Source organism: Pseudonaja textilis, chromosome 1, assembly GCF_049901715.1.
Source record: "Pseudonaja textilis isolate UNSWEBS1 chromosome 1, rPseTex1.2, whole genome shotgun sequence".
In the NCBI taxonomy this organism is placed as follows: domain Eukaryota; kingdom Metazoa; phylum Chordata; class Lepidosauria; order Squamata; family Elapidae; genus Pseudonaja; species Pseudonaja textilis.
Window position 1 is genome coordinate 60,531,254 of NC_141990.1, and position 23,091 is coordinate 60,554,344.

The following is a 23,091-nucleotide window of genomic DNA, read 5'->3' on the forward strand; positions in this document are numbered from 1 at the left end:
CTCTTCTCCGTGCCATCTTGATCTAGATTACCCGTGCCTTATTTCCGCACGCAGCACCAACAGATCCATGGAGGCTCACCTCGGGATCGGGAGAAAATAAAAGGCCACGACCCTCCGTTGACAACACCACCACCAAAAAATAAAAACACCCCCCCCCCAAAACCACCCACCTCATTTTGCCCTCCTCCTTTCCCCACACCCCCCATTGACATTGGGAAGGAAATCCCAGAAACCCGGAACGAAATACAGCAACTGGCCAAGGTGGGTTTTTTAAGGGCGGGAGGAAGCGAGGAAGGAGAAACTGCGTCCGATCTAGCGGGCGAAAGGGTCGGGGGGGGGAAGGGAAGGGAATCCCACCAAAACGGGAGCAACGCAGCGGGGAGAACGAGGTAGCCGTCGATCCTGCCTGCCGCAGGGCTCCGCAAAGGGACTGAAAGCAGACGCGTAGAGGGCGAGAGGCACCTCCAGTTCCCGCGTCCCCGGCTCGCCACCGCCACCGCCACCACCGCATATTGCGAGTGCCTGCGCCAGATCGGCCGGAATCCCGAGCAGCAACGCCGCCGCCGCTTCCATTGTTCTAGGCTTGGGCAAGGCAGAGGAGGGAGGGAACTGGCAAGCCCAGGCGCAGATCTCTCCCGTGTAAACAGATTCCGAGTTGGAGAAAAAGGGCGTCCTCGAGAAAGCACGGGAAAGCCATTTCTTTCCCCACCGCCCACAAGGATTCCTCGGGGGCCACCCAGCTTCCCTTGTGGAAACAGGATTTTGGAGTTGTTATCGCTGCGGGCGGGTGGGGGTGAGGACAGGGGAGGGGAAGGGAAGCGCTGTTGCAATGGAACTCGGAGTAACAACCAGGTGGCTTACCTGGCGTCCAAGGTAGAGTCCCTCCACTTCGCCCCGCAGGCTCCGCTTCCCTCCGCTCCTCCAGCGCACTCAGCTCTCCTTAGCGACGTTCCCCTCTTTCCTAAATGAAGACGCCTTTCGCCTCCTTGGATTGGCTCGCGCCTCCCTGCTCCAGCTTCCAGGCTAAAAGAATAAGGAGGGAGGGAGGGAGAGCGAGAGCGAGAGCGAAGGAGGCGTGGCCTTTTGCCCGGTGCCGGCGAAAGAGTCTCGCCTTCTACGCATGTGCGTCCTTTCCTCCCCTTCTCCTGGAAAGGCTGTTTTGCGCCTGCGTGCTCGGGAAAACCTCTGGCCTGGAGACCGTGTGAGTGATGGGGGTTGGGAAAGGAAGGTGGTGGGGTCGTTTCGGGTGGGGAGCGGCTCCCTCTTTTCCTCGCGGCTTCGAGCTGGAAGGGCCGGCATAGCTTAAGATGAGGACAGGGGCTCCGTGCTAGTGATGGGGAAAAAAAGAAGTTAGGCCGTGCAGCGCGGTCGTATATAATATATATGTATGTACACTCGGGCTTGGAAAATCAGGACGCTCGGCTTGAGTAGCATTGCAGCCCTTTAGTGCTATTTTAAATGATTTTACTTACAAATGAGACATCTTATGCAAGTTACTCGTGCGGAAGTAACTTTGCGACTTGGAATACAAACCTAAAAGATCCAGAAGGTTGGAATTTTGTCTTTGTTTGCTAGCTAGGCAGTAAACGATCATCAGATTTTCGAAATAAGACTACAATCCAATCCCATTCAATTCAGAGGCATTAAACCAGCTCAGGTTTGAGGGCCTCTCCCTCAGTGTTTCGGAATTCCAGCAATTTCTGGCCTTTACTGAAAATAAAATGCTATTAAGTTTCATGGAGGTTATTTCCAAATAAATGTGTACAAGAAATTTGCAGATCAGGCAAAAAGTAATAATGCTTTATTTTAAAATCGAATTTGGAGAACTATAGTATAGGCGACTTTCTCTTAATATCCTGATAACGCTTTCCACCTTGATGTCTTTGGGTTTTTTTTTAAGATCTTAATGTAGTTCCAGTTCCTGGGCTTGAAGATGTTGCAAAGCTAATCTGGATCTTTTAGCAAGGACATTTACTGTCTGCTTTGGCTGTAGGATAACCTATTTTTAAAAAAGAAGATTCACAAAAGATGGATGAGAAACTTTCTCTTCTTCCTGGTCCAGGATTGTAGTTTAGACACCAATGACCAGTGGTTTTATCAGAAAGAGGCAACAAAGAGAAATAGGGCACCAAGCGACAATTATACCTGGAGAGCCAAAAGTAGCTGGTCAAACATGAAGGACAAAGAACCCAGTTAGTTCCCCCCCCTTTAAAGCTACAGTAACATGAACGTAGCAAAATTATACAAAAACAATATCAAATTTTGGTAACAAGAATATTCTTCTGGCTATATTAAGCATGATCATCACATGTATCCAGTATGAGATGAAATAATGTGAATGACTTAATAGCTCTTGCTAAAATTTCATCTGCAAGCTTCAGTTTTAAAGTTCTAACGGCATTTATTTACCCATGTTTTCTTTCTTTAAAGTTGGGATAGCAGGAGAGGCAGAGTTTAGCAAGGTATGAAAAATGGTAACTTTTTCCTCATATCTACCTGCTTTATGTTTCATGGGAGTGGGGACGTATGCATAAGAAGCTATGAAAAGGTAATGATAAGGAAAATAGAAATAAGGAAACAAATATTCAGGTAAAGAAAAACCGTAGGATGGATTAAGGTTTGCTGGCATCAAATCTAATAGGAAATAAACGTTTCCCTTTTTAACTCTAAACAAAAGATTGGTAAGAAACTCTTCCTTTCTTTCACTAGCTTCTGACATGCATTAAATGTAGTCTGACAGTTAATTGTTATGTACATTTAACATGAAAAGTACTAGTAGCCCTCATTTTGCATCCATCTGCCGTTACAATGGTGATGAAAAAAAGCAACTTTACAACCAATTTTTCGCAGGTTTGTAAAGCAAAGGAAAGCTGAAGTAAGATAAGTGCACTTGTCGTTTCACTTAGTGTCCACTTTGCTTAATGAACAAATTGCCAGTCCTAATTTTGGTTGCTCAACGAGGACTACTTGTACTATTGTAGTAAACAATTATAGAATCTTAGTGATGTCGACAAGTTCAAAGAGTCATTGTTTAGATTTACTTTGTGGATATCCCACTTTTTTCTCTCAAGCGACTTGGGAAGAGGTCTCCCCTAATTTTACTCCCACAATAACAACCAACCCTGTGATAGAAATAGAACCTGGGGAGGGAGGCAAATCCTGCCATGATCGTGTCTTGGGAGTAAGATAACTGAAATGGACCAGCTTTTGGGTAACCACTCTCTTACTTGCAGGGCACAACAATAATTTACTCTGAGAAGCACAGGGAATGAATGAGTAAGCAATGGTGACGAGTTCAATATCCAATTGCAGCGGAGGGGCTTTTACATATTAAAATAGAAATAGATTTCAAAATAATATTAAGGTGGACTAGCACAAACATACCCCTTCTTCCCCAAATAAAATAGTGGAGGAAGACTTTCCTTTTGGAAAACTTGGAGAGAAGTTAGTGTTAGAAATGGAAGGCAGGTAAGAAAAGAGTCTAGGAGATGTTTTGCTCATGGAGATTAAAAAGCCTACAGCGGAGGCTAAAATATTCTGTCAGGAGAATGCAGGAGAGATTAGAAATATATACAATTTGGAAAACAGAAGGGGAAGGGAGGATACAAAACCTTTAAATATATTACATATATTCACTTATATGAAATAGTATGGGTTGTCCTGATTGAGCAGGACAAGAAGACCTCCTAGGCAGGGGAGGGGATTTTACCGGTTCTGTCCACTTCTGTAGAACCGGTTGCTCTGAAGAGCAGCAAACAGAGCGTACATAGAACCAGTTCTATGTTTGATGCTGTTTTGACCCACCTGCCCGCCTGGGCTCTTACCTGACCTTTATTTCCTGCTTTTTCAACTGCAGCTGCTTTGTGCAGAACAGCTGCGGTTGGAAAAGCGGGAAAAAAGTGCTCTTTCAACCGCTGTGCACCCACGCGCAGTGCTGCTCAGCTGTCCAGGCAGCTAGCTGACGACGATATACACATGCACGCGCAAAATGTAAAGCCTCAGAACCGGGAGTTACACCGGTCAGATCTGACCTCTGCCTCCAAGGTCCCTTCCAGCTTATTCTACTCTACTCTGATTGAGCAGTGGGTTGGACTAGAAGACCTCCAAAGTCCCTTCCAGCTCTATTCTGATTGATATTAAGGATGTGAATAAGATTCTAGAAGGCAATATGTTCAATATTAAGCAAAAATCAAGAACATGAGGGGCATAACCTCAAACTGACAGGAGGGATGCACAAAAGTAGTGCTAGAAAGTATTGACAGAAAGAGTAGTGGAAGCTTGGAACTAACGGTCAGTAAGTGACATGAAACAGCTTGGGATAAGCTCACATCTATCTCTGACAAACATTAATAAAAGAAACACTTGGGAAAGGTAATTGGTTAAAAATGCCAAAACCAGTCTGAACATTTGGCTCACTGTGATAAACCATCATAATGAAAAATAAAAGAAAGAGATCAATACTTAAAAAATAATAAATTAAAAAGAAAAAAAAACCCCTCAGGATTCTGTGCTTCTATGTAACTCTTAGAGTTGCTCACTTGATGTCTCCTCTAAGAAAATGGGTAGCAAAGTCTAACTAGTATTATACATTCTCAGACTAATCTTTGGTGATGTTGAAATAAGGAAACAAAACCAGTACAGCTAGGAACAAGTAAAGATTGCTTTGTTCATGAGATGGGTTGATATAAGGGCAATGTAAGGTGGTCAAGGAGGAAATGGAAGTTGTGGAGAAATGCAGGCTGGCAGGGCCTTTAAGTGACATGCTTAAAGGAGTTACGAGGATTCTAGCCAATGTGCTGATAGAATAGGTAAGCATTGATTGACTCAGTGACAGAAGCCTTGTGAGCTACATGACAGTGGACATTTTGTTCCCAAATCTCCCCTCACCTCTGCAGAATCCTTCAAACATTGCTCAGATCCAGAGGTATTGTTTTTTTGTCAATTCTAGGTTAAAAATAATATTTGGTCCTGGGCTGCCTGGATATAAAGCTGAGATTGCGGCTTGGCAGAAGCCCTCTGTGCTTCTAGAGGAGAGATTAAAATGAGCCAGAGCCTTGAAAAGTTGTCTGAACGATAATTTCTCACTCTGCAATTTGAGGAAGCAATTGGGTTGCATGTTGTTGTTGTTGTTGCAGAACAAATTGATAGCTTGGATTAATTTTCGGTTAATGTTTCCTAAGGGTTATCCAAGGGAACTGCAAGCCGAGGCCCCTCACTTTGACCTGGAAACAATCTCTTGCCACATTACTGTGCTCTCTGCTGTGCATGTGAATGCCGGTTCAGCATTTGTGGGGTTCAATCCTAGATTTATCAATATAAAATGCATGTATCTGTCTGAAGCTTCCATTGTTTGTGTGATAGTTGAGGCAGTTGTGATTTTTATGTCCTCATATGCCACAGGACTTGTATAGCACATCAGATCAGAAGGGAGAAGAGGGCATTATGTAGCTCTTACATAGCTGCCAGTGGGTAAGATGGGGAAGAGGCTGCTCTGGCCACCACCACCTCACTCTGCCAGCATCGGGTTCTGCAGGCCAGGCGGTCAAGGATACTGTTGGGATTTTATCCTCCCACCCCCATCACTGCCTCACTTAGTGTTACTGGTGCATTGCTCAGCTTCGTGCTTCGATGTGGCAGTGAGCAAGGAGAAGAAGCTTCGTTCTCTACCACCACACCACCTTGCTTCATCCTGCACCCCACACTGCCACGCTTAGTGGCTGCGGCACTGGTGCATCACTCAGCCTCCTGCTCTGTTGCAGCAGTGAGTAAGCTGGCGATCTTCATGGGTTGCTGGAGCTGCCACCACTGCATGAGGCCAGGCAATTGATGGCCTGGTTGTGGGACCCTCTGATAAGCTGGTGCCGGGTATGCATAGTAGCTTCTCACCCCTTGCCTCACTTCATCGTCCACCCCCCTCACCGCCTCGCTTAGTGGCCACAGCACCAAGTGCGTCACTTTGTCCTTTACCCCTCCCATGTCTCCTGCTCTATTGCAGCCATGAAAAAATAAGACCTCCCTGAAAATAAGCCCTAGTGCTTATTTTGGCAACCACAAAAATATAAGACTGGATCTTATTTTCGGGGAAACATGGGTAATATTCTGGAGAAGGATTTAGAAGAGTGAAAATCAACTTTCTTTCCTAGGTTTTGCTGGAAAAGGATTCTCAGTGGAGAACACAACCTGATTTATTAATTAGGGCTGTTTCAAAAGCATTTGTTTAAATTCGGTCAATAAGCTTTTTGGTTAGTTAAAAATGTTCCCCTAAATAAGCAGGTAGCAGATTAGAACTATGAAAGCACTTAGTGAATCTAGATGGGACTGGTGCCTTCTTAGAAGAGATTGTCTATGGTGTCCTTGGAGACAATATGCTCTAATATATGTGCACAACTTTAATAAGCAAATGTGGACTATTCAGGAAGATTTAATAAGTGCCTATGTTATTTCTTCAATAAGCGGTCATTTTCTTTGGAAACATGACCTGAGGTTATACAGATAATCCTAGACTTACAATTCATTTAGTGACTTTGGAAGTTACAACGTCACTAAAAAAGTGACATGACCACTTTTTCACACTTATCACTGATGCTACATCGCCATGGTCATGTGATCAAAATTCAGACCCTTGGCAACTGACTCATATTTATGATGGTTGCAGGCTCCCGAGATCATGTGATGAGTTTTTGTGACCTTCTGACAAGTAAAGTCAGTTGGGAAGCCAGATTCACTTTAACAAGTTAATAACTGCAAGTGATTCACAACAACTATGTCAAGAAATGTCTTAATGAATGTCTCATTTAGCAACAGAAATTTTGAGCTCAGTTGTGGTCCTAAGTTGAGAACTGTCTATATTCACACTTGCACCAAATCTCATGTCAAGGAATCCTCTTTGGATGGTGGACCTTGTACTTTATCATTGGTCTGTGTGTGTCCAGATATACACTCTTATACATATATATTTGTATGATTTGAATTGTGTATAAATAATTAATAGTTCCTTCTCTTTTCCCTCACATAATGAAAACAGTAGAAGAGAAGATAAAAACAAAAAGAACCCTAATTCTTATCTTGCCACACACTTTATATGTTAGAAAATTAAATTCAAAGTTACTGCCATCTCAGCATCCTCATCTCTGAAGTGGCCTAGATATTAACCTGTCTTGATACAACTTTGTAACTCTCTTCTCCCAATACTTTCAAACAGATTTTTTGTGGCATTTATCACTGTTAACAATACATCTGAGATTAATTAGATCTTCTGCAGTCTTTTAATTCAATCAGTGACTTAAAGTTGGTTCTGTTTCCATTTACAATATATTTAAGAGGGCATATGGGTAGGCTGTTAGAAACTTAATGGAGAGGCAATTGAGTTTTAAGATACATTATTTTCAGTTTAATTACACATTACTTGGATATATAAAAATAACTTATTGCTTTGCTATAATAATATTACTTTAATGCACAATATTATTTGCTGATCAATTTTTCAAAGCTAAATTCTTGTGCACTCTTATATTCTCAAAAAAGCATGCATAAGACTTTAGCAGTTAAAAACAGTTGTTACATTGGCCAGAACACAACGTGTGCATTTTTCAAAACATCTGAGCTACATCCTTTGCATTGTGGAATGTTATGAATGATTGCGGAACAGGAAGGATCTGTTTTTCCCAATATCTTTAGTATATTAAAAACAGTTTGTTCAATGATTCTCAAGAAACAACCGGAAGCACACAACAAACTGAAGCAGTTTATCTAATATTTGTGAGGAGATCTGCCACATGTCCACTTAATATACTTAAGTTTAAGGTCCAACAGTTATTAAAACTTACATTTAAAAAACTGATATGGGGGGCAATCATGTTTCTTTGCCCATGAAATCCAAAGGAAGATTTGAAAGTTAAAGAACATTTTTTGAAATTGGTCTAATTAGCTCCAATAATCCAGAAAATTTGATATACTTCTTCCATTCAGACTTCATGGCCATTTTTTGACTCCCTTCCTTCCTTGTGCTTACATTCAACTTGAATTTTTGGCAGCTTAATTAGGACAAGCTCTAATTATTACCTCCCTGATATATAGGGATGCTGATGAGTTGGATTTGTATTATTATTATTATTATTTTAGGGAAACTTAAATGGGAAAGGCTATTTTTGAAACTTGTAATGTATAAAACTTCCAAAATGAGCCACTCTGCCTCTAAATTTCATCCAAAACTGCTAGGGAAATTAAAACAACAAAATGACAATTTATAATTTTTTAAAGAAAGCAAAATGTAAAGGTAGCTAGCGTAAAGCCTGCTGATCAGTGGTGGTATTCTACTGGTTCGGCCCAGTTCTGGCATACCGGTAGCACTGAAGATCAGCTGGCAGAAAATCGGTTCGCTCTGAGTCTCTCCGACGCTCTGCAGTTGGGCCCACCTGCCCGCCCCTACTCTTAGGTCCTTTTGAACCTCTCAGCTGTTTGGTGTGGCAGAGTAGATTGCTGTGCTAAACAGCTGAGAGGTGCCGTAGCTTAGTTTTTACTGTTTTAACACATGCACAAAGCATGCGTTTGGAGCGCACATCCCTGCAGCCATGCCCCTGCAGCCACGCCCTCAGAATCGTTGGTGGGAACTTTTGAATACTGTGTATCTGAAACAAATTCAGTAGTGATTGCACTCCAGTAACAGCTGTGGTGGAACAGTGGTTAGAATGCAGTATTGCAAGCTAACTCGCTGCCCAACTCCAGGAGTTCGATCCTGACAGGCTCAAGATTGACTCAGCCTTCCATCCTTCCAAGGTCGGCAAAATGAGGATCCAGATTGTTGGGCGCAATATGCTAGCTCTAAACTGTTGAGAGAAGGCTGTAAAGCACTGTGAAGCGATATATAAATCTAAGTGTTGTTGCTATTTCAATAGACATAGATTTGGAATTGTGAACCAAGATTTTGATGGGGGTTGAGGTGAACACTGAGATTATATTTTAAATGTCCACACTAGGTCCTTTCCAGAACTTAATGTCAGTGCATACATAGGAAATTGCTCATCGTAGATGGATTTTGTATATTAAATTTCTCTTGCATTGTGAGAGAAATAATATGAAAAGAGTCAGATCTTCCTCCAAACAGCTTGGGCTGGAAATAGTTTATCCAACAAACAATTCAATCCAAAATCTCTGATTAAACAGTCTTTTATGGGGAAGGTCACAATGACAACATAATAATTCCCATGAGTATTCCACCTTCAAATGAAACACCTCTATGTAGGCAATTATGGTAGCAACAGCATTTATTGTATTCCACTCTTTCTTTGTAGAGGATTGAACAGGTGAGTCCAGTTCCATCTGTTCACTGTTTAGGTAACTATTAGTCATCCTATCTATCAGAAAGAATTCTCCTGAAGACAACAGTGTAGGATAGAGAGGATCTATGAAATATTCTGGGTTAAGGTGTTCTTTAGGTGACTTGACACATGGTGTAGCAGTCCTTGTTAAACGTTTTCCTTCAGTATCCAAAACTCTTTTTCATAAAGTCCTTATTCAAATGTCCCCATTAACATTGGGATATTCTGGGACATTATTTGTGTGTCATAACTCTCCCCAAACTCCCACTTGTACCCAAGTTCGGGTAATTCACTCAAGTTTGGGAAGCAGTGTAATATATCAGTCCACATTCTCATGGGCTTTTGACAATCCTGGTGCAAGGTTTCAGAAGCTCCTCCAGTTGGGAAAATCAAGGTGCTTCAAATTTTTGTTAGATGTTTGAGAGGAAGCGTGAAATATTCTGGTGCCAGAGCAATTAAAAAGGTAAGGTAATTTGCATGTTATTTTTTATGTCAAGATTAGCATATTTTCAGAAAGATCTCAGCAGGAGAGTAAACTAATACAAATTAGTCTTTGTGTCAATGTGTTTATGCTGTACTTAATAGAATGGTATTGTAACACTGGCTTCTGTCCCCCCAGAACCAAAGGTTTTCCAGTGTTTTTGTTATTTTCAATTACCTGGACATAGTTGGGGGGGAAAGGTTTTTCTTGAGCAACTGACTTACAAAGATAATATGAATGTGGAAGTGAGGAGACCTTTGCAGAAAGGATTAACAGATGGAGAAGGTTTTGTCTATATTTGTTGATTTGTTGTCTTTGCTAATCGTGTGATTTTGCTCCCAAACTGGCCAACAATTTCGCTGTGACAGTCCTGTTTTAAATGATTTATGGGTTTTGCAGGTAAGGAAAGGATTGATCCCTCCATCTTCCCTGTCTTATTTTCCCAAATTTGCCTTAAAAGATGAACATACATTTGAAAGTCCTTAGTAGTTTTCCAAATATCTATCTGCATATTTAAATAAATTAATTCTTTCCATTCTTTATGCAGTTTAGTTTGAATTCAAAGTGGATTTGTTCTCAGATAATTCCTAGCAGTTAAGGAGAATGAGATAAAACAAAAATTCTTGATTCAGAGTGTTCAGATGATTTCCTTTTATGCTGATGTAAATGGTTGATTATAAGAGGTTAAGGAACTGCAATTACGGCTTAACGTTACAAAATAATTGTGTGTTTGATGTTTCTAGTCATAAAAACTACGCCACCAATAATGAGAATAATCTTGTGTCAAAACTCATTTTTCAACATATCAGTTTTATACTCAGAATACAAATTTGTTCTTGGCGTAGCAGTTATTTTTGATCAGTGGGTTTGATTAAAGAAATGAAATGTCAAGGCCTGCCTGAAAAAATGGTTTATTCTGAGATAAATAACAAAGAATTGCGGATATCCCTTTTCTTGTCTATCTTATATTCTTTCTGTAATCTTTAGAAGAGACTCTGTGTAACAGCCAGTCATAAATTACCAGTTTGAAAAAAAACTTTACATTTGGAGAAGTACAGAAGAAATTACAATCAAGGAGTATGTCCCCTTCCAAATGCCCTTGATCCATTTCCTCAACATGCTAAACCTTAAAACCAGGTTAATCCAACAGAATCACTATGCCCGCACAATATGCTAGGCCTCAATAGGTAAACCATATTATAATTTAATGTTGCATGTCATGCTTAGGTGGCGGGTGATTTCCTGCAACATTTCATCTTAGTTAGCAGCATGTGGTGCATATCAACATGTAGTGCAAATCACATGTTAAGGAATGAAAAAACAAAAGAACTATTTATATTTTAAGAAGGAAGCACTAACTCCTAATTGTGTGCAGGGATACTTTTTGTTTATATCATTTCATTGAAAGTGGTTCTTAAAGTATCCGGGGTCTTTATTTATGACATAGGACAAAAAATCTAAAATGAATCAGGATTAAATTTTAATTCTAATTTCTGAGATTATGTTAAATTCCAGATAATGGATCTTTGCTAAGTATTTTAAAGTTATTTTACAACAATTTAAAGCATTTTAGCCATCTCTTAAAAACAATTACATATGTTTTGAAATTGTTCGGTTTTAAAATAAAGACATAAAAACTAACAAGAACCAGTAAGATAAAAATAAGATAAAAATAGACAAAAAGAAAAAGTAAAGACTGAAAAAAAAGCCAAAGTTGAAAGTGCAGAAAAGTACAGGTAGTCCTCAACTTACAACAGTTAATTTAGTGACCATTCAAAGTTACAACAGCACTGGAAAAAATGACTTACAACCATTTCTCACACTTATGACTTTCCCATGGTCTCATGATCAAAAATCAGATGCTGGGCAGCTGGTTCATATTTATGACTCGATGTATTCCAAGGTCATGCGATCCCCTTTTGCAGCCTTCTGACAAGCAAAGTCAATGGTGAAGCCAGATTCACTTTACAACCATTTTACTAATTTAACAAATGCAATGATTCGCTTAAAAATTGTGGCACGGAAAGTCGTAAAATGGGACAAACTCACTTAACAAATCTTTCACGTAACAACACAAATTTTGGGCTCAATTGTGGTCATAACTCAGGGACTACCTGTGCTATTATTTCTACGATAGGACTCAGGTAGAGAGGTGTTTCCCACCACACAGAATTTGAGATATCTGAAATGCTTTAGAAACTTCCTGACAGTTAGAAGACTTAATCATTGGAACAATTTGCCTCCAGAAGTTGTGGATGCTCCAACACTAGAAATTTTTAAGAAAAGAGACTGGACAACCATTAGTCTGAAATGGTGTATGGTTTCTTGTATAAGCATGTTGTTGGACTAGAACAGTGGGAGTTAACCTTTTCGACACAGAGTTCTGAAAAGGGAGCGTGCGTGCTGAAAAGGCACCGAGTCCCAAAACACGCATGCATGCCAAAAACTAGAAAAGCAGCTCCCGGTGCACGCATGCATGCTGGCCACCTGGTCTTCCTGTTTTTAATTCGCATGCACACATAAAGACCAGCTGCTTGGTGCATGCATGCGCACAGGGGAGCTGCTCTTCTGGTTTCCGGTGCTCCTGCGTGCGCGAAGACCAGCTGACAGAATCCGGAAGAGCCAACAGGTGACAGCGTGCATAGGTTCACCATCACGGGACTAGAAGACCCCCAAGGTACCTTCCAACTCTGTTATTGTTATTCTAATCATATCCATATATTATAATTTCATATTTTTTTGTTTTAGGCAGAAAGTCCAGAAAGGGCTTCCAATTCTCTGATCAAACAGTTGGTTTTGCCATCAGCCAACTCCAACAACTTTCACCGTCTGTTCTTCCATTGCAGGTAACGTCAAATATTTCCATCTTTGTGCATTAAATTTTTTTTCTGAAGAAACAAGGTACAGTACCATGAGTTTTCTCCCCCAACTGTTTATCCATCAGTCCCCAAAGAAGTATCTCGGATTTCTATTTTATATTGGTCTTTAAAATCTTCTGCATTGATGAATCCATTTTAAAGCTTTTTTACAGTTCCACCAAGTATGATAAAAATGTCCCCTCTTGTTGTTCACATTTCCAACTTTCATTTAAAGTACCTTTACACATTTTAGACAATTTTTCCAGTGACAAATATCACTGGTACATTTTTCATAAAAAAATACCTTCACAGTTATGATATGTGTATTACAGCCCTTTTATCAATATATTCTCCCATTGTTCCATCTGTATATTACATTCAGAGTTTTTACCCCTTTAATCCCTTTTATCATAAGGGATGGGAAAAAAGAAGAAAAAACTGATTTAATTGTTATTAGGAAAATAAACACTCAGAAGCAAAACATATGGTATGTGTATATAAACACAGAAGTGCAAAAGGGGAAGCAAAACAGAAAAAAAATTATTCTAATATAGACATGATAATTTCACTGTAATAATTCAGTGTTTTTAAAAACAAATTATACATGATCTATACAGAGAGCTATTTTTACTTAGTCTTGCATCTTTACTATACAAGGCTTGTCTGGTCTACTTTGTACCATTTTGTCATGAAGCTTTTATTCCAGAATTCTAGCTGGAAAAGACTTAATAACTGAACAGAAAAAAAGTAAAGAAGATAACCCCCCCTGTATTATTGGAATGCAGGTAGTAATTTCTCCCTGTGTATTATTAGAAGGCAGATTGTCCATTTATTTGATTTACATCATTTTTAAGGTGAATGTTTCACCAGTGTGGAATTGTGACATTAAAACCTGCAATCAATCAAATCAATAAATAAATAAGCAAGCAAGCAAACAAGCAAATAAATGCTTATGATCTTGATTGCTAAGAACACTTTCCTTCCAGATGGGTTATTTAGAGCTAGAAGATCTTGCTCTATGTATCTGAAACATGTTTGCAATTCTGTGGTTTCTTTGGAATCTACCACACACTCAAAAATTTACACGCACATATGTATACATACATAAATTTAGTCTTTAATGAAATCAGTATTTTTGGAGTGGCTTAAAAACTGGACAGAGAATCTTTCTGTTAGGTATTGTACATTGTATTGGGAAGCTAGGAAAAGAATAAAGGTTCTATAAAGAATAAAAAATAAGCCTGGGATAAAAAATAAATAGTTTGCTGGTAATTCGTATACAGCTGAGTTATTAAATTGGTCAAAATAAACTTAGTACGGCATGTTCACGGGACTTGCATTAAAGGAGCTAATCAGAATGAGGGTAATTGTAATTTTTATTCAAAAGTTTTTTTTAATCTATTTATACTCCTGTAAAATGGATCTGTATTCCAGAAGTATCATTGGATGATTTTTATTTGGGGATTTTTTTAAAAATTAAGCTTCTTCCAAATTGCTGATTAGAAATTCCATATCACTACTCCATTGCAAATAAAGAAATTAAACGTACCCTTAATTTTGATACCAAATAAGCTTTTAAAATTCTGCAGCTCAAACTTCTTTAAAAATGCTCACGTGCTAGCCTCTCTCTGAAAAAGTAGCAAATAACAAAGGGATGGATCTCTGTGTCAGCTTTTTGAATTTTTAAAAATCTTGTTTCTTTTTTAAAGCTTTAAAACCATCAGTTCAGGACCCACTGGAGACCATTAGGATAGAAAATGCTGTGCTAAATGACTATGCTCTGTACTCATGTCCTCCACAATTAGCAGCTAACAACCAGCAATTGTAAAAGCAGAAGGTTATTTTGACAATGAGGATCTGTGCCCTTGAAGAAAGCAGCCCTGGTGTGTGTTTTTTGTTCCCCAAGTACAGTACCATTGTGTTATGAATAACTGCCTCACATTAATTCTGTTGTATTTATTTCTTTTGGAGGAACAGTATGGGGGCTGTGGCTTAACAATACAATGCAAGCAGTGGCGGGATTCAAATTTTTTTACTACCAGTGACTTGATGAGCGTGGCAAGGGAAGGATACTGTAAAATCTCCATTCCCTCCCCACTCCTGGGGGAAGGTTACTGCAAAATAAGTATAACTATATAAGTATAAAAGTATAATAAATAATTAGTTTTACTAATCTGGATACCTGCATAACTGTATAGAAGCATTCCTGTCAAACAGGCAACAAATGGTCAAAATTGGGAGCGTCCTATCAAATCCTGTACCTGTCAACAGTGGTATCCCCCAAGGCAGAGTTCTAGGACCAACTCTCTTCATACTCTATATTAATGATTATATTAAGAACAACTGAGTTCTTTTCGCTGACAATGTAAAGCTATTCAACACCACTCACAATGCCGCTACCCTTCAAAAAGACCTCGACTATGTGTCAGAATGGTCAAACAAATGGCAACATCAAATCTCAACAAATAAATGCTCTATCTTACATGTTGGCAAAAAAATCAAAAAATAAAATACAAGCTGAATAGTAAAGACATTGTTGATGACAAAAACTTTGTCAAGGACCTTGGAGTACTGATCTCAAATGATCTAAGTGCTAGAGCCCACTGTAACTACATAGTCAAAAGCCATTAGGTTACTTGGGGAACAAAAAGGCATTAAGAATTGTTAACCTAATCCTGCATAGCTTTTTCTCCGATAATATCACTTTACTAACTAGAGCATATAAAACATTTGCTAGACCAATACTTGAATACAGCTCATCAGTCTGGAACCCGCATTACATATCTGATCTCTTTTTTTAAAAAAAAAAAATTGGCTTTTAAAAACAAACATAAACAAACAAAACATAAAAACATCAAGCTATTTTCCATATGTGTACATACAGTGTGCCGGTTGGTTTACAAATTGTTTTGTGCTTCCATTTCGTAGTCTTCAATTACAATTACATTGCATATAGTCTAATATTTTCAATCAAAAATTAAATACCCTAGTATCATTATTCATCAATCATTTGACTATACTTTTATTCATTCATGTTTTACAAGATAATCATAATTTACTTAGTTTATTTTATAACAGTTCATATTATCATCCCAAATCTATCCTAAAATCATTTGGTAGGTATAATAAGAAAGAAGTACATCTTTATATATTTATTATTTTCTAAAAGTCTACATATTTCATTACTGTATTTTATTGTCTAACCATTGATAGAAAAGATCCCAAATTTTATAAAATTGTTTATCCTCTTGTTTTTTAATTTCAAATGTCAATCTACTCATTTCAGCACATTTCAATATTTTCTTAATGATTTCCTCCTGCGATGGTATTTTCTCATTTTGCCAGTTTTTCGCAAATACAATCCTAGCTGCTGTTAATACATTTACAATCAGGTATTTCAAGTCTTTACTATATATTTCAGGTAAAATTCCCAATAAAAATATCTCTGGTTTCAAGTCTATATGTTTTTTTTGTCATTTTTTCCAACCACATGTGGATTTTAGTCCAGTATTTTTTAGCATCCGCACAAGTCTACCACATATGGTAATATGAGCCAGGTGTCTGATGACATTTCCAACATTTTTAGGATTTATTCGTGAACATTCTTGCTATTCTTGTCGGGGAAAATGCCACCTGTAAAACATCTTATACAAATTTTCTTTATATGCTGTTGACATTGTCATTTTATAATTTTGAGACCACAATTTTTGCCATTTCTCTAAATCGATCCCATATCCAAAATTCTTCCCCCAAGCAATCATAGTTTCTTTAACTTGTTCTTCTAATTTAATTTCTAATAAATATCCATACAGTTTTTTAATCACCTTTTCATCAGTATCTGTCAAAATCTTATCTAAATCAGTCAATTTATCATAGAAACCTTCCATTTTAGAATCTTTATCATACCTTGAATGTATTTGCGCATATGAAAACCAATTCATCTTTATACCTTGTTTCTCTAGCTTTTGTATAGATTTGAGTTCACTCCTTTCATTCAATATTTCACCATATCTAACTGTTTGTTCCTTTTTGTATATTATAGGATAAGAAAATGCTTCAATAGTTGATAACGACTGGAATCTTCAAATAACATTGTCTTTTAATCTTCTCCCAGTTTAACCACAGAGACTCCCATATATAATGTCTTCTAAAATACCCCTGTGTTTTAGTTCCTTTATACCATAAAAAAGCATGCCACCCCAACAACAAATCATGTCCTTCTAATGTCAACAATCTAGTATTTCTTAGTGTTATCCATTCCTTAACCCACATCAGATTCGTAGCTTGATAGTACAACTCCCAATTATCTAATCTTAATACAACTGAGAAAGTCCAGAAATATTTTACGAGAAGAGTCCTCTACTCCTCTACTCGTAGCAGAATACCGTGGACCACCAGACTTGAAATTTTAGACCTAGACAACCTAGAACTACACCACCTTCGGTTTGATCTAAGTATAGTATATAAAATTATATATTGCAATGTCCAACCTATCAATGAATACTTCAGCTTCAACCAAAACAATACAAGAGCACTAAATAGATAGAAACTAAAGATAAACCGCACCAAACTTGATTGCAGGAAATATGACTTCAGCAACAGAGTAGTCAATGTCTGGAGTACTCTTCCTGACTCTCTGGATTCTTCCCCAAACCCCAAAATCTTCAACATTAGACTGTCTACTATTGACCTCGCCCCTTTCCTAAGAGGTCTGTAGGGGGCGTGCATAAGCGCACCAAAATGTGCCTACCGTCCCTGTCCTATTGTTTCTTTTTTTTCTTATTTGTATCCATTTCATATATTTATAACCATGTTTATACTTATACCTGTTATCTAATAATTGTTTGACAAAATAAACAAACAAACAAATAAAATCTCATTCCCTCCGTACCCCACTAACCTGCTTTCCAGCTCTGTTCTCCTATGCAGGGTAACAAAAGAAGGGACTCAACAGGCAGAGAATAGATGGGGGTGGGGCCAGTGAGAGGTGGTATTTGCCGGTTTTCCGAACTACTCAAAATTTCCATTACCGGTTCTCCAGAACTGGTCAGAACCTGTTGAATACCACCTCTGAATGCAAGCATCAGATCTTTCAAGGGACAGCAGAATGAAAAATTCTGCTTTCCCCTAGGAGTTGGCTCTATTCATATAAATACAAATTAAACTTTTTTGTTTGTTGTTCTTTTTTTTTTACCCAGGCTTCTAATTGGAATCCTGATGGTTCCTTTGTATCGGTACCTGGGATTGGCTCTTCCCCAGTTAAGCAGGGCAACAAATATACGTACTTTCAGGTATTCGTTTCATTATATTTATACCCTGTCTTTTCTCCAAAAGTATCCATGACAATTTATATTGTCGTTTTATTCTTGTCATTATCCTGTGAAACAGATTGGATTGAGAAAAAGGTGATTGTGGTTAGGAGGAGACTGGAAGGTGTCCCCTTTTACAGACTCTTCTCCAGGGATTTAACCCTGTACAGGTAGTCCTTGACTTAAAACAATTCATTTAGTGGCTGTCTAAAGTTACAACGGCACTGAAAAAAGTGAGTAATTATTGTTTTTTAGACTTACAACTTTTGCAGCATCCCTGTGGTCACATGATCAAAATTCAGGTGCTTGGCAACTGGCATGTATTTATGCAGTGTCCCGAGGTCATGTGATCAACTTTTGCGGCTTTCTGACAAGCAAAGTTAATGAAGAAGCCAGATTCAAAACCGTGTTACTAACTTAACAACTGCAGAGATTCACTTAACAACTGTGGCAAGAAAAAACGTAAAATGGGGCAAAATTTCCTTAACAGCTACTGATATCTTGCTTAGCTACAGACATTTTGGGCTCAATAGGAGTCATAAGTCGAGGACAACCTGTATCCAGGAGCTTGCTTAAAGCAGAAGCTTTCAGGTTGACTTCTTAACTGCCCATCTTCCTCACAGAACACACTTGCTTTTTGAAGGTACTTTAAACTCTTCAATCAATGATCTGATGCATAAAGTCAGCTTTATGTTCCAAAAGAATCATTAGATTTGGATAGGTAGAGGTATGTGCCCTTCCCCCTTTATCATTATATTCCTGCTCTACAAGTGTGCGGGAAATATTTCTGCAAAATACTTGATGTTCAAGAGGGAACAAAGACCCTTGACATTTGTGATTCATCCATTGTGTAATGAATAATTGGTTGAGTCAGGGAAACCCTGAGAGAAAGGCTGGCTGTTCCTCAATTATTGGAGTGATCCTTGAAAACTAAAGCCCTGAAGCCACCTACTTACAAGTGAGCATTTTGAAAGATGCAGTTCATAGCAAACATATTTTTAGAACCAATAAGTCGCCTAGAGTGTTCTGAGTGAAAATATAAAAAGATTTGGTTCTGTTTTGTGTGGCTACATATTGCTACTTTGTCTATTTGCCATCTCCATATTCAGAGCCAGATCCAGCACGTTCCATGCTGCTTGTGGTCTTGCATCACCCCAACTTACCTTTTGTTTGATTTTTGGCTTGGTGGGAACTGTGAATTCAAGAGTTACAGTTTGTCAAACAAGTTGTATAACCTTAGTATGAATCTGGCTACTAGGGGTTGCTCAACAAACTGTGACCAAAACAGGTTATACAGTATACCATTATGAGTTTGAGAAACTCAGCATTGACCAATTGAGCTGAACCTGGCTTCCCCAGATTGCGATTTCTAGACTATCTAGCCATCATGGTGCTTGGCTGGAAAAAGTTTAATGGGGATAGAAATTGAGACTTCCAGGGAATCTTGCTGTAATAGGGAGAAGACACATCAGGGGTGTCAAACTCATGGCCCACAGGCCAGATCCGTCACACACTGGCCATGCCCACCCCCGTTTTAGCGAAGGGGAACAAAGTCGTGATATGTGATGCCGTGAGTTTGACACCCTTGAGCCACACCATCCCAGAGAAAAAACTCAGCTGCTTTGAGGAATTGCTGATTGGGGCTTCATTGATGCTCCTGTCTCTTTGGAAATAGCTGCTGCCCTTTGAATCCAAAGAGCTGCCCTTCATACCCAGAGCTACATTAAAGATTCCTCATATAGCAATCACTTCAAGAGAAAAACAGAATGAATATACTTAAAACAGCAAGTAATTATTCTAAAGTTTATTGGGATTAAAGTGTGTGTCTTGGATAGCTAGAGTTCTAGTGACTTAACTTTATAAAGGAAGTGGACCCTACATAAATTGATTTTAAAAACCAGACCCTTGTTCTGCTAAAACTCAAAAAATACGTGCAACACTTTTTAAATTATGGGTACAAGTATTTTTTAAAATGAGTCAATAAGTCTCACAGTTCGCCTTTTCTCTCATTATAAAAGTACAAAGCTGTATTGACTATATGGTAAGTGTATTGCCTATTTAGAAGTTAAGTCCCATTGCTTTTAAGTGGGGGTACTGCATGCTAAGTGTTGGTAGGATTACAACTTGATTCTGTTGGCCAGATACCCTTTATGTAACTCTCTAATGCTAGCAAAAGGGGATGGAGGTGGGGTAGCAGAATATAAGCCAGAAAAGCCTGCCAGATAAATATTTAATCAGTGTTAGGTTTCTGTGTGGGAATCAAGCTTCATAATGGAATGGATGCTTTCTTTCTCCATCTCTCATTCTCCATAAATAGGTGAAGGTAGTCCTTGATTTTGCAAGCACACTTGAGCCCAACATTTCTGTTGCTAAATGAAACATTTGTTAAGGGAATTTTGCTCCTTTTTACAATCCTTTCTTGCCACCGTTGTTAAGTGAATCACTGCAGTAATTAAGTTAGTGTTGCTAAGTGAATCTGACTTCCCCATTGACTTTGCTTATCAGAAGGTCGCAAAAGGGGATCGTGTGACTCTGGGACGCAGCAAGTGTCATAAATATGAGTCAGTTGCCAAGCATCAGAATTTTGATCACGTGATCATGGGGACGCTAGAACGGTTGTAAGTGTGAAAAATGGTCCTAAGTCACTTTTTTTTCACTGCTGTTGTAACTTTGAATGGTCACTAAATGAACTGTTGTAATTTGAGGATTGCCAGTATATGCGCTGTTAAAATGGTAGTATGTTTTTTTAATTCAGTCCTCTTTGTCTATATTGCTGGTTTTAACTTTCTGGCACAATATTGTTTTTATTGTGAAGGAGATTACCATAATTTTAGTTTAGTTTAGTTTAGTGTATTGTCGTTGCACCTCGTACAACGAAATCAAACACCATCCTCAGTGCACATCATGACCATGTCCAGGAAAATAAAGACAAACACACATCCTTCACCCTCCACACATTGAACCGAAACCCCCTGACACCACACAATACTGCACTATACAGCAGAATTCAAAAGAGCTACTGCCCTGGCGTAGAAGCTGTTTTTCAGCCTATTTGTCCTTGTTAATGCAAGTTTCCCAACTTTTTGCCCTCCAAATATAACTCCCAGATTCCCCCAAACATATGGCCAGCATTTGGAGTGCACAGGGTTGGAGAGAAAAGAGAATGCTGTACTTGAAATGGATCCTGAAGTGACCTTGGCTTACTTAACGTCCCCGGGAGATCTATTGAGACTTCTCTCTCTCTCTCTTCTTTTATCAGCCTCAGCAATGTGTGCAGTTATATCCAGAAATTGACTCGTGTGCGAGTGGTTGATAACAGCGCCTTGGGGAACACACCGTATCACCGGCCTCCAAAATGTATCCACGTCTACACCAAAAACGGAGTGGGCAAAGTGGGTGATCGAATTCTTCTGGCTATTAAAGGGGAAAAGAAAAAGGCGTTAATTGTCGGGTGCAAGTTTCCCGGGCCTTGCATGACTCCTCGGTTTGATTCTAACAACGTGGTGCTCATCGAAGATAATGGGAATCCAGTTGGGACACGGATCAAAACACCTATACCTTCCCTGCTGAGGAAAAAAAAAGAATTCTCCAAAGTGTTGGCCATTGCCACAGACTTTGTGTGACTTCCCTGGGAGGGCATCGAGTGACAAAGAAGGGGATGTTGTGGGACTGTCCCTTGAGTTGCATTTCTCTTTTCATTCCCAGAATTGAGGAAGAAGTATTTGAAAAAAAAAGTAGGAAGAGGATGGCACGGAGTGCTAAGACATCCTTGGGGGAAATACACTTTCCATTATTTTGGGTAACAATTGCTCTTCTGAACTAATTTAATTAAAGGCAGAGTGTTAAATAACTTTTGTATGATTTATGGTTTTGAAAGAGGTGGAAAAGGAGAAAGCAAAGGCTGGGAGTGTGAGAGGGCCATTTAGAGTGTCAAAAGATCCGACCATCGTCTGTTCTTTTCTATAGATCTCCAGTTATTTTTGTGAGTTATTTCTTTCCCAGTTTTATTCTTAAAACATTCTGTGCATTGTTCAGATTCCAGCCAGCAATAACTTTAAAAGTATATTCCAGCATAGTTTTATGCAATGGATAAAGGCAAATAAAAAGGAAATGGCAAATAAAGAATGTCATAAATAACATTACTATTCCCGCTTCTCTCCCTTTTTCACTTTCTTAAACAATACCTTACTTTATTCTTACAACGAGGTTCCCCACTATGTTATTTTTATTCTGTCACGTTTTCATTTTTTCTTTCGCATTTTCATAATTTATCTTTCCTCATTGTTTACAGATGCTTTCTGCATACTGAATTAAACCCAGTAGTTTGGGATTTCACTAACCAATGTGAAGGACACAGGTCACCCTTTTAATTAATAGGTTAAACATCATTCAGAGTTGATCATAATGTAGGTTTAATTTATGTGTAAGTTCTATATCTTATCTGCGAGCTAGTATCCTCCTCCCATTTCCTCACAACTTTTGTATGAGGTAGGTTGGCAGAGAGTCAGGGAGTGACTCAAAGTCTCCCAGTGAATTGCTATGGCTGAGGGAGTCCTGAAGTTGGTTCTCCTAGAGCACGGGTGTCAAATTCATGGCATCACTCACGTGACATTTTGCAACACTTTACCCATTCATTGAGCTGGAGTGGGTATGGCCTGCCTGTGACGCATCCAGCCTGCGAGCCTCCAATTTAACACCCCTGTCGTAGAGTCTAGTGCAGCACCTACATCATACTCTCATTTAGGGGTGGTAATTTAAATAAATAGTGCTAGAAAGAAAGAGTATGTGCATTGCATGCTTGCTTCCCCCAAACTAACGCTCTACAGATATATTGTGCTCACATCCTGTGCTGGTTCTGGATGATGAAAATTGCAATCCACTGGAGGCATGGATTGCAGAATGCTTCTGAAATGGTTTTTCAGAATTAAATCCTGAAACCATGCCCATCTTTCCAGCCTTCATAAATTATGAGCCCTTAGGATATTCAGGTTACTCATGTACCATCGGGTGGTTTCCAATTGCTCAGTCCTTTGTTTTTTTTTCTTTTCTTTTAATCTGCAATCTATGCCATATAAACCCTGAATTTGTATTGGTAGCTGAATAAATTAGGGGCACCAAATATAAAT

The 23,091-nt window shown here is 38.9% G+C and overlaps 2 protein-coding genes across 7 annotated transcripts in view; one reads left to right on the top strand and one right to left on the bottom strand.

Moving 5' to 3' along the window:
• The window catches only part of TMEM63B (transmembrane protein 63B), a 91,040-nt gene extending 90,007 nt beyond the window's left edge, over positions 1 to 1,033 (bottom strand). For 2 of the 3 annotated variants that reach the window (XM_026695564.2, XM_026695563.2), the window contains exon 1: positions 862 to 1,033. The gene's annotated coding sequence lies outside the window, so the exon portion shown is untranslated. The remainder of the gene's footprint in view (positions 1 to 861) is intronic. The other variant, XM_087935552.1, reaches the window with a different exon arrangement.
• On the top strand, positions 192 to 22,107 carry MRPL14 (mitochondrial ribosomal protein L14). Of its 4 annotated transcripts, none has more exons than XM_087935582.1 (4): positions 192 to 261; positions 12,547 to 12,644; positions 17,855 to 17,947; positions 21,225 to 22,107. In XM_087935582.1, exons 3-4 carry the CDS (start codon positions 17,874 to 17,876, stop codon positions 21,586 to 21,588), a joined length of 438 nt encoding a protein of 145 aa, XP_087791708.1. In that variant the 5' UTR covers positions 192 to 261; positions 12,547 to 12,644; positions 17,855 to 17,873; the 3' UTR covers positions 21,589 to 22,107. The 4 variants fall into 4 exon arrangements, with proteins under 4 accessions (XP_087791708.1, XP_026551351.2, XP_087791691.1 ...); XM_026695566.2 differs by lacking the exon at positions 192 to 261 and adding an exon at positions 1,091 to 1,201; XM_087935565.1 differs by lacking the exon at positions 192 to 261 and adding an exon at positions 1,135 to 1,199 and having other exon boundaries at positions 12,551 to 12,644.
• Positions 22,108 to 23,091: the final 984 nt, after the last annotated feature.